Raw genomic sequence first — 12286 nt, forward strand, 5'->3', positions numbered from 1 at the left:
TATAGCACACACGTGGCACGGCAAAAAATCACATGCATATTAAACAACTCCACAATATAGCAAATTAGCACATGGCAAACTGATTTACGCCAGTGTGGACCCCCGCCCAGAGGCTCAGATTAGCCAATCACAATGCCGTCTGACAAGCACCGCACCCTCTGGCTAGAGATGGTCTTAAAAATGACTGACGGGCCGTAAGAAAGCTGCAAGTTGATGGCATCTAGTGAACCTGGGGGGTTTAGAGCAGCAGGGGATGACAGTTGACTGAGGTGACAGACAGACAGGCAGGCAGTGACACCCAGACCTGTCATACAACCTTCCGTCAAGGGCATAGGGGTCTTTTGTTGACTTTGTTTACAGCTCAGGACTGTCACAGGACAATAAGGCAAGATGATGACTGTGAAAACTTATTTATTTTCTGTTTACCATCATCAGCTAATCTATGTTGTAGAAATTACCAGCACTCCTCATGCTCAGTCCAATTCCCTTCAAAAGCATGCACCTACAGTATACATACCTATAAGGAGTCAAAGTTCATACCAGAAGGTGTACAGTATAATTGCACCCGAAAGTGTGTCCTGACCTGTTGGAATGCACCTAGCTGTTCCAAATAAAGATGCCAGCGAGGCTACATACTTTACCTCATTATACAGCCAGTCCTCAGCCAGTCCATTACATTACACGGTAATACAAGCCATAGGCAGGGCACATGGGCTGGACGCTGGAGAGGCCTTTCTCAGCAGATTATTTTGGGCTCACTACTGTGTCATTATACGCCTCCCGCTCTGTATTTAGGCCTGTTGATTGCAGGGCAGAGATTGGGCATGGCTGATGGCTGAGGTGGGCTCTCCCTCTATTGAGTTGAGGGCTTTGACATTGGCTTGGTCGTTTTGATGTGTTTAGTGGTGAAAGGCAGCCCTGTGCCTGTTTGCTGTGCAACCACCCCTTCCCCAGTCACAGTCTCCTCCCCGCCTCATTCCTTCTGGGATTTTCTATTCCTCATCAAACCCCTCTGTTCCTTTTGAAAACAGCCCGGGGAGAAGTTCTGCACCCTGGTTTACCATTACAATATGTCTTATCTGGTCCTTATCTGCGGAAGATTTCATATCTGTGGTATCTTCTGAAGGTGTGTGTGTGTGTGTGTGTGTGTGTGTGTGTGTGTGTGTGTGTGTGTGTGTGTGTGTGTGTGTGTGTGTGTGTGTGTGTGTGTGTGTGTGTGTGTGTCAGACAGACAGACAGACAGACAGACAGACAGACAGACAGACAGACAGACAGACAGACAGAAAGACGCGCTCTCTCTTTCCAATTCCCTATAATCAGCGACCGACGGGAGGGGGCGGAGCCGAAGCGCCGTGACTGTAACGCGATAGCTGCTCAGCTCAAAAGCCTGATCACTCTCACACACATACACGAACTACACACACTTCCCAGACACATCCACAGGACACACGCCGGTGTCGGAGCGGAGCGAAAAAGACACACAGGAGAAAGGAGCGGTGCCGCAGGAGGTGGCACGACATGAAAGGTCTTTTTGGAGAGCAAGAGCGCAACACCGTTTCTTATTTATTATTCTGTGATTTTTGTGCTGCATTAAAAAGCAGCTTCTGACACTCGGACTGAGGCTTCTAGGGCTTTGAGAGCTGTTACTGTGGACTTTATATCTTGCTACTACCAAGCCCCTACAGGAGAACCGACCCTCGTGTGCGCAAAATACGCGGGGACTGGGAGAGGGAGATACGGAGACTGAGAGCTTCTCAGTCGGGACGTGAAGCACCCTGGAGCCGCTGTCTCTGGAGCGCAGATATCGCCCGAAGCCTCCCAGCTGCGGAGCGCACGCAGTATTGATCAAGGAGTTTGTTTGTTCACATTTTTTTTGGATGAGGTTTAGTGGCATCCGCTAAATGGACAGATATAAAAGGCAAAAGGCTGCGAAAATAGAAATCTTCAATAACATGTAGTTGGCATAGTTTCCTCCATCAATGGTTAAATAAAAGTGGGATTATTCCTGAAGTGGTCGAGTTTTGACTGCTGCCAGCGGTGTGGATTTTTTTTAAACGAACAGCACAATTTAGATTCTACGAGGTGGAAACACTAGAAACTTAAAGCTCTTCACGAGTTTCGGCATCACTCAAGATGGATTTTGAGCCATCGCTGATTGGATTTTTAATGGCAATTTGTCATCTGGCATTGACAGTCAGAGGACAAGATGGTGAGTTTTAGTTACTTCTTACTGATTTTGACGCACCAAAATATGGGAAATAAACAATCTTCTGAATCGCAGAAGCATGAATGTAGTCCAAACATCGCATTTAGTTCAATCTGATCCTTGTCATGTGTTTCATATTATTTCAATACACATACGCGCCTGGTATGATAGCTATTGTGTTATGACCAGACCCATGTGTCTCTTGGTCTCTTGGATATTTATTTCCCTTAATTATGGGAGACGTTGAGAAAACTCTGAGGGTATATGTATGTATGTATGTATGTATGTGTGTGTATATATGTATATATGTATATGTATATATGTGTATATATATATATATATATATATATATATATATATAATTTTTTTAAGTGTGTGTATATATAATATATAGAGGCCTAATGTGAGTTTAACCAGAATCATGATGACAAGATGACTTTAAATTGAAGTCATTCTAATACAGCTCTGCCCTGTACGCTAGCCAGCTGTGACACATTTAAAACTAAAGAACTTAGATGCTTTCATCAAATATTTAGAAGATCGGAAACAGTTATCTGTCCCAGCTCATCTGGTAGCTGGATAGAGCCTACCACCAGCTCACTGGTCTGTGAATGAGCTGATTATATGCATGAAGCTTTTGGAAATTCAAACACCTTGTTTATCCTTGTTTTTCTTTGATTCAATTATTCATCAAGGGAAATGAGCAAAGCATTGTCTTGATTGAAATGATATTTCACATCCGGATGAAAAGAGGTTTTAGGCGTAGGCTGGACTATAACCTGCTATTTTATCAATTCGCTGGTGTCCCATGAAACCGTGCGTAAAAGCTACACTGTCATCGTATGATTCCACTAATAGGACTGTAATAATCACCGTTACAATCATTATCTTCATCAGCCACCACAGTCTCTCTCCTTTATTATCTCCTCGTGCTCTTCGGGGTTGTCTGTGCAGCGTAAAGCTGCTGGTGGCTGAGCGCCGGGCAGCTCCAGGCGGCGGCGCACCGTCACCTCCATGCGCTCTCAGCAATCAAATAACAATAAGCAGGGAGGTTACAGTGCAGAATGAGCCGCAGAATAGCAACCCTGCAGCTGGTAGGGATTCCGAGCCTTGCTTTAAGGCACTTAAGCAGGGCTAATTATCTCCGTAACGCACGGAAACGGCACTGTGTCCACACTTGATATACTACCGAGAGAGCGAAGCTCAGTCATGGAAGCAGCGCCAAATGTATTTAGAATCCTCATTAATTGTGGATTTAACACCAGGGAGCACAGTGTTCCATCTGGTGATATGATCAAATAATAACAATAAGTAGCCGTCTTTAGCTGTGGCTTCATTATGTCAGCAGAAATGCGCAGGGTGTTGGTGGGAAAGGGTTGTATTTTGGGGCTTACCCTACATAGAAGTGACGCCACTTGCGGGATGACACATGGCCTTTCGCTCACGCGCTTACCTACTCTAGCATTATTGTTGTTTTTACGGTGGTTTGACTGCGGGTGTCACGGTTTTATATTTAACAGTACATACAATCTTCCAACATTCTCTGTAGTACTTAGTGTAACATGCTTGTCCACACAATTTAATTTATGAAAGTTAGCTTTTCCTACAATAATACATTGAGTATTCCGAATAAGATGTATAGTTTTGTATGCGATTTGGCTGGAGTGCTGTAGTTCCTTTTCACCGTGAGTAGGCGGGGTGATGAGCTGTTCATGATCATATGATGACGGTTGAGCCTTTACAACAGCACCCGCTGGTTTGTCTCAAGCTCTGTTCACTTCATGTGGGTTCTTCCTCTTGTTAAGGCTTCTTGTTTTAAATAGGACTGTGTGTGTGTGTGCGTGTGCGTGCGTGCGTGCGTGCTTGCGAGTGTGCGTGTGTGTGTGTGTGTGAGTGACTGGCTGCCTGTGTACCCCTTGATCAGAGACAGATGTGGACCTCTTGGCAGCCATCAGGCAAGCAAGAAGTTAGATCCCCCCACACACACACACACACACACACACACACACTCTCTACACTCACTCTCTCTCTCTCTCTCTCTCTCTCTCTCTCTCTCTCTCTTTCCCCTGCCAAGACACTGCATTGCATGTCCCTGCCTCTATGCTCCCCTCAAGAGCCACATTACACACAGATGCCAGAGGAAAGAGAGACTGAAGGAGAACAGAATGGGGAGGTTCAGAGAGTCAGGGGGGAGAAAGAGGGTGCAGCTGAGAGACAGTGACTGCATAGAAAAATGGAAGGCTGATGCAAAGCTACCCAAGGCACAGAAAAGTGAGCATGGCATCCACTCTGTGTTAATGTGAAGTAACAGAAGGGAACAAGGCAGTGGAAGACTTGGGGTGGTGGGGGGGGGAACAAGGCAGAGGAAGACTTGGGGTGGGGTCTGGTGTGGTAAAATCCCAGCCAGAACGCTACAGGGATTGTGGAAATAAAAGAAGTAAAGAATATCTACACTGTTACAAAACGATGCTGCTCTCATGAAAGTTAAGCACATTTGAGTCACATTAAAGATTCCTGCTTTTGAGGATCGACTCCATCTGGTTTTAGCAACTTGGTACATTTCCAGTAGCAAAAAGATTTCCCTTAAAATATAATTTTGTGGAATAAAATGATGCACGCCCGAGGCGTCTCTGCCAGAAGCCTCTGTAACGTTGTTTGTGTAAAACTCTTGCATGGTCTGAAAGATGTTTCTTGCTTGGACATTTCCAGTTGTGGCCTGCTGTGGAATAGAAAAAGTCCCTTTTCATGTCTTAAGAAGATCTATTTGCAGCAATCTCTATATCCGAAACAGGGAGACTTCGACTCCACTTACGCAATAGTTTGACTCAGTGACATGTACATCAATTACTCCTTACCACAAGCATTAATATTCAGGCCATTAAGAAGCTCATTTGCATGTTTATTGAGTGGGCGGCTGTGCATCCTCTCCACCTATGGTATCGCCTTCTTTCAGAGTTGGATTTCTACTCATTTAATCATTTCTTTACCAAATGTTAGCTCCCGACTGAATGGACTTTCTCATTTTTATCTTCTTTGTTGGTCTTTTTTTACGGTTCTCTATTTGTTTTGTTTTTTGTCTTCTCCTCTCCTCTACAACCAAGCCCTTCACTTCTTTGCATTTCTTTGTGTTTTAATCTGCCCCAGCCTCAGAGGTATCAGCTGCGAAAACAAGGTCACCTATTAGCATTCATAGCCAAAGACAAACGGAGCGGCCCGTTCAATACCAGTCAGGTATGAGAGTACTAGGCTCACGCAAAGCCCTGGAACAGCTCGCCACACTTGGGGTGAAATTAAAAACAAGACCCCCATAAATAAAACAGAGCTGGGTCTTTCACTCTGCCGCATTAGCCGCATAGGGGGGTCTTAACGGGTGCTCAGGGACAGGTTTAGATGGGAGCTGGAGGGGGGTTAGCATTGTCAAGAGGCAAAGCATTTTAAATTTACTGTAATTCATGAGCAGGGTTAAAGAGGAAAGGGTACACAAGGGTGTGGATTTAAAAAAACTGCTTTTGTACTAACTGTAGTTCTCCCAGAAAGGGTTTTTAAGCAGTCAGTTCCACTGAAAAGTAACATTCTGTAAGGTGGGGGGTAGAGGGTGGCAACAAATCACCAAGACTCTCGCAGCAAAGCTTAATTCTTCACAGCTCTCCCTGGCTGATGTAGGCTCAGCCATTTCTACTCTTTAGACAGGGACAGCTTTTGTGAAAAGTGCTTTGGCTATGCAGGTTTGATGCTGCCGCACAGAGACAAAAGAGTGCACCAGGGGAGACAGAGACATGATACTGTAGTCAGGTAGTGTTTAGGATTAGGCCCACACCATTACCCCCCCCCCCTCCCGAAGGCACCAGCAACCATCTGTTCACTCGATTGATCCATTGAACCATTGATCACGATGGCCAGCGCTGTGCATTTAGCTGATTAGCATGGGGCACTTATCCTGTTAGGGAGGGAGGAGAAGAATGAGAGAAAGAATAGGAAACAGAGAGGAAAAGAGGATTTGGGGATATTATCTGCCTTTGATGTAGCTTTTGTTAATTCTTAAAAGAAGAAATACATCCCCCTTAAACACATTTAACACTGTTCAACACAAGCTATTGTCTGTGTATGTTGCATTTCTGGGCTGATTGTTGCTTGTCGGTGTGTGTTTTGGTCCATTTTCATTCCTTCTGGTAGATAATGTCTGAGGAATGTTTTTAACTTAAACACACACACAAACACACACCAGGCTTGTAAAACCGAAGAAATGCCACAAGTACGGAAAGTAAAAAAAAAAAGTATTCTAGAAAGTTTTGAAACCGGAATCTTGATATTTCATCCATGAGGATTTTTCATTAATGTGAATTTTAAATTCTCACTCACTGCTACTAATACTGCTCATACCACTGCCTCTATTCCCCAAAGCATGGCCATTCTATACCTTAGCATAAAGGTGTTAAAGCACAGGGCAATAAAAAGTGAATCTCTTCTCTTCGCCCTTCCTCCTCATCCTCTCCCTCTCCTTGGGTCCAGTCTAGTGTGGAATGGGTGAGATTAAAAGCAGTCAGAGAGACAACCCCTGCTCTTGACTGAATGGATGAGTGCTGCCCACTCTCCCCTCTCATTCCCTCACTCTGGGCGATAGCACTTTTTAATTAAGGTGGGGAGAGAGGGGCGAGAGACACTAGAAATGATGGAGGGATTTATCAGTCCCTCTCCTCACACTTGCAGCTTATCCCAGAGCGTGACGCCATACTTCCCCGATAAGGCGGCTAATAGAAATGAGAGCGTGAGTGTGCACGTACGCACAGAACGTGAGGCATGCAGACATATGCACGTTTTCCCAGATAATGAAGATAAAGGCACTCACAGCGGGTACAAAGACATCTCTGGTTTTGACTTGATCTGGAGTGACTAGAAAATGTGTGCACACACACACACACACACACACACACACACACACACCGATTTTACTTAACATTCATTAATTTAATTTCATTGACAGTCTATGCTGAAAACAAATGAGGCACACACACACATACAGTAGTATTTTTGCTGCATTTCAGTTTAATTTACAATATTCACAATACTGCAGAATAATAATGAAAAACACACTTTTGCAAATACACTCTTGCTCTTACATACAGTTTACACACACACACACCACACACACACACACACACACACACACACACACACACACACACACACACACACACACACACACACACACACACACACACACACACACACACACACACACATAGTGGTGACATTGCTTTCATGTAATAGGGGTTTGGTCCCTGCATGGTAGAAACATATGTGGCACTTCTCACCAAAACATTATGCTTAACAGTGAAACACACACAAATGTCATATATTCTTATTTTGTACTCACTAATTGCCACGGACATTCAAGCTATAAAGAAAAAATACACACCTCTCAAAATTTTCTTATAACGGTTCATTTAGTACAGACGTATATTTCTGCTACATCCCCATCATTTTATGTGTATTTTTTCTGAGCTGCAGCAAACACCCACCAACCCACACACTCGCTCAAACACACTCACTCAAACACACACACATGCTGCGTGTGTGTGTGTGCTGAGTGACAGAGTTTTCCCAGTGGGGTCAGTGTCTACAGGGAGCCGCTGGATAGCAGGCATGTCTTAATGAGGCTTGTCTCTGCTCACACACACACACACACACACAGACACACACACACACACACACACACACACACACACACACACACACACACACACACACACAGTCCCTTCGCTCTATCTCTTCTCTCACTCACATCATCCTTCTCTCTCTCTTTCTCACCCTCTGTAATTCTCCTTCCTCATCACCTTTTGTTGCCTCCCTCCCTCTCTCTCTCTCTCTCTCTCTCTCTCCGCCTGTCACTCGTCCTCTCTCTTCCTCGCTCTTCCCACCGAGGTCCTTGCGCCCGCCCATCGTACATCAACCCCATCCCCTGCCTTCACCCTCCTCCCCGTTCCGATCAATCTTCCTCCTTCTTCCCCAATCTATCTTTTATCCATCGCCTCACCGTCTCTCCTCCTTTTCAATCCTCCTCTCCACTTCCTTTCCCTTTCATCCTCTCCTCCCTGCTGTAATCCTTTGCCCCCCTTCCCTTCCCTTTACTTCTCCCCTTTTGCCTCCACCCCTCCTCTTCATCCTTCTTGGAGGCCACTGAATGGGCAGCTCAGGGAAAAAGTGTCGAGGCTGCAGGATTCTCCCCAAACGGCTTAATCTGCCGAGGCTCTGCACACTGATAGCCTCCTGCACGCCGTTCCCTCCATAGGCTTCCCAACAATGACTGTCTGCACAGCCACAGCAGATAAAGAGAAGTGTGTGTGTGTGTGTGTGTGGGGGCTTTCTGTCTGTCTCTGTCATTCTTTGCCATCCCTGCTATCTTTTTTGAAAAATTTCTGCTAGCTATTTTTCTCACCTCTGTCGGCCCTCGTGATTGACAGGCCCTCTGTACGCATTTGGATGTGTGCGTGCGTGGGTGGCCGTTTGAACATGGAGCAGCGGCCGTGTGTGTGTGTGTGTATAAATGCGTCGGTGTGTGTTTATGCACACATCCCTGTACGTGCCTTCATATGTGCACATGTAGCTCAACTTGTTTGTGTGTGTGTGTGTGTGTGTGTATGTATGTGTTGTACATTCGTGTAACAAGCTTTTATGTGTATGTGTGTACGCATGTGGGCGGCTGGAGTCGCGCACTCACATGAAATCACCGGCAGCTGTGTTGAGCCTGGTGTGTGAGCGTGGGCATTGCTCCTCTCCAGCAACAAAGTAAGGAAGCCATCGCAGCATCAAATGTCAAAGAATCTTAAGTGTGCCTTTTAAGCACAATAGGCGGTGGAAATGTCAACACTTGAAGGGTCTATTACACTTCAAGCCTTTGGTGCAGTTTTTTTTCCCCCTTTCTTTCTGCTTCCTTTATTGATGCTTTCACAGAAATTTGAAAGAAACAGGCAAGAATATCAACCCATTTATGTCAAGAATAGATGCATCTCAGCAGCTGAGTGGTTAAGCCCACCATTTGGCAGTGCATTGTTAATGGCAGTATACCATAAGCTTTAGTTTGTTGCCTGATGTAGCAGTTTCCCTGCCTCTGTGTGGTGTTTTCCTTGTTTTGCCGACATACGCCAGCTACAATATTAAGAAAACATTTATCCCTTTGAGTTCAATATCACATAGTTCATTACATCTAGAGATCTCCCTGGTGCATTAGCAACCACACGCACAAACACACATATACAGAGGTAGAGCTAAACCACCCCCCCGCTGTTGTCATGGAGAACACGTTCCTTCTTTGCCATAAAGAATAATAATGCCTGCAAATCTATTGCAATGCAAGAGCAATACAATAACCTGTGTGTGTGTGTGTGTGTGTGTGTGTGTGTGTGTGTGTGTGTGTGTGTGTGTGTATGTGTGTGTGAGAGAAATACCCAAATACATGTTTCTTTTGTATGTGCACGTGAGGTTATGTGTTTAGCGTGTTTATGGGAGATAACGCAAAGCGCGAGAGCTGCCTGAGCTGTCAGGGTGTTCGCAGAGAATGGGGCCTTTGTTGCCGCGTGAGGCTTTTCATTACAGATTCGGGGTGACCCCCAGAACCCCGCTAGACAGGCCGTCTGTGTGTCACTTCCTGTCGAAGCCTGCCGAGCGATGCCATTGGCAGCCTATTGTTCCTGGGAAAGCGTGATAGAATCAGGGAATGTGTCCTAATGTTTGCAGATTGGCTTGCCGGAGCAACAATTACACTTGGAGAACGCTCCCAACGGGGAACTAGAGAGATAAGAGGCTGGGTGTGGAAGAGGGTGAAAAAGGCTCTGTGTGTGTGTGTGTGTGTGTGTGTGTGTGTGTGTGTGTGTGTGTGTGCGCTTACCAAAATGCAGCATTGATGATCTTTTTATTGTTTTAATAGCTTACCCATGTGATCCCGCTCGCATTGAGAATCCACAATGGAGAAGTTTTTCCAATTTCCTCCTAACTGACGGCCTAAATTGCTTTCTTTGTTTTACTGTTCATTTGTTGCTCATCACATCTTCATACAGACAAACAAGGTAAATGAAGGCGCGTCCTCTGAGTCACTGTTATAGGGAGTTTGGCATTTACTGGGGATTTTATATGGTTTACAGCCTGCCATGCAAATGACAATCAAAATGTACTCAATTTACTGAATTGTATGTGTATTTTGTCTGTTTTACAATCAATAACTGTTCTCTCTCCGTACCCCACCCTTCTGTCTCTCTCCCAGGGCCAGAGTGCGGAGGCGTCTACGATGCCAGCGAGGCGGGTTACATCACCTCCCCTGGTTATCCTCTGGAGTACCCGCCTCATCAGAACTGTCACTGGATCATCACGGCGCCGGAGCCCTCGCGCATCGTCCTCAACTTTAACCCACACTTTGAGATTGAGAGGCTGGACTGCAAGTAAGACGCGCAGGGTGCAAATAGGAGAATGGTGGCGAGGGCGGAGATGTAGTCATGTCTTAGGGATGTCTGAAACCACTCTTCTCTCAGAGCAAAATTGCTTTGACCAATAAGACTTCATGGTGTATTATTATTCTGGCTGAATGACGATTTGTGTTGACATTTCATTAGTATGCTACAAAGGCAATTGCATCTCAAATAAGTAATTTCCTGTTGAAGCACACAGGTTTTTACATACTATTATAATTCACTGCCGGCGGTTTGGCTTGATCCCAAGTTGTTGAAACATTTTCCACATTTCGACCTCAACAGGTCAATTGCAAAGGAAATTTTAATTGTAGATACAAGCTTTCTGCAAAGCCATTAAGTGGACTGCGGTTTACTTTTTGTGAAATAATTATTTATGGCGAGAACGGCGATAACATGAGCTCTTTTCAGCCCCGTCCCTTTTCGCATTCAGACCATTACACACATTATGTCTTGGATGCTGCCCATTGCAACCACAGTCTTTTTAGTACTGCCCTTTTGTTTAAAGCTCCTCCGGAGCATTTCCTTGCTGGAATTCCTTGCTCAAGGGCACGTCGGCTGCATGTAACCTCAACAGTTCAAAGAGCAGAAAATGTTGCTTGTTTTAGTTTCCACATCTCATTCGCAGACTGAATGGAAAGAATGATTCAAATGTCTCATTAATTAGTCAATGTGTTTCTTCCACTGGTTAAACTGATGATGTAGGACAAAATATGTGCCAAAAGATATTTTTGTTTTATTCTGCTTGCAACCATTTTTTTAATGCTGAAGGACAAGACGTGCTTTTTACACCATAATCAAAACGTTTAGACTCTTTTTGAGAATTACTTTTGTGTCTTTGTTTAACAATCTGACTTTAAGAAGAGAATGAAGCCCAGCTGTTTGTCTGGATATATGACTGCCTTGGTCAGTTTCCTTTCTCAGAGACATGAATAATCCAAATCATAAGGTCTTCTATTGTCTTTGACCTCAGAGGAACGAGGAAGAAGTAGTCATGGTCTCTACTGTTTAATCCATTTTTATACAACTGAGTCAGGGAGACTGTTACACAATTCACCCACTTTGAGACTTTTCCATTGTCTGTTTCAAGCGAACACAGACACGAATTAGCAGTAGGCTCTGCAATTGTAACCATTTATTTCTCCAGCTCTCCCTTCTCTCTGTGAATTAAAGAATCAATAATTTTAGATGGGCGTTTTTTGCATTGTTCACTGACAACGAGCTTTGTCTGGCCAGGAGAAAAAAAAATGTAACTTTCATGATGACATCAATGGCAGCTTTGGTGAAAGGGTTTTTGTGTGAAATGTTATTTTGATGTGTCGGCTTTGTGTCTCCAGGTTTCTGTCGCTTTTGTCAAAGGCAAAAATGTTGCATAATTATCTCCCTTGCAATATGTTTCTGAGTAATAACGCTTTTACACCAGTGTCACAGTGTCAACACAGTAGCACACTGGACTTCCCCGCTGGAGTGGTAGAGAGGAATGGCTCAGCTGTTGATGAGCAGTGTGTCAAGCAGTTTCTCACAGCCCAAGGCGCGCAGGGCAGTAGGAGGCCGAGGGAGGAGGAAGAGAAAACTGAAATGCCTCCTCTTTTCTCTTCTCCACAGAGGGTTTTATTGGGAT

The 12286-nt window shown here is 44.8% G+C and overlaps 1 protein-coding gene across 2 annotated transcripts in view; it reads left to right on the forward strand.

The window, feature by feature from the left end:
- Positions 1-1343: 1343 nt before the first annotated feature.
- Positions 1344-12286, forward strand: part of nrp2a (neuropilin 2a) — a 60434-nt gene continuing 49491 nt past the window's right edge. Inside the window, exons 1-2 of one of the 2 annotated variants that reach the window (XM_039793270.1) lie at positions 1344-2209; positions 10464-10638. In XM_039793270.1, the coding sequence (XP_039649204.1) occupies positions 2134-2209; positions 10464-10638 (251 nt within the window). In that variant the 5' untranslated portion in view covers positions 1344-2133. The remainder of the gene's footprint in view (positions 2210-10463; positions 10639-12286) is intronic. The other variant, XM_039793269.1, reaches the window with a different exon arrangement.

Source organism: Perca fluviatilis, chromosome 24 (genome assembly GCF_010015445.1).
Source record: "Perca fluviatilis chromosome 24, GENO_Pfluv_1.0, whole genome shotgun sequence".
Classification (NCBI taxonomy): Eukaryota; Metazoa; Chordata; class Actinopteri; order Perciformes; family Percidae; genus Perca; species Perca fluviatilis.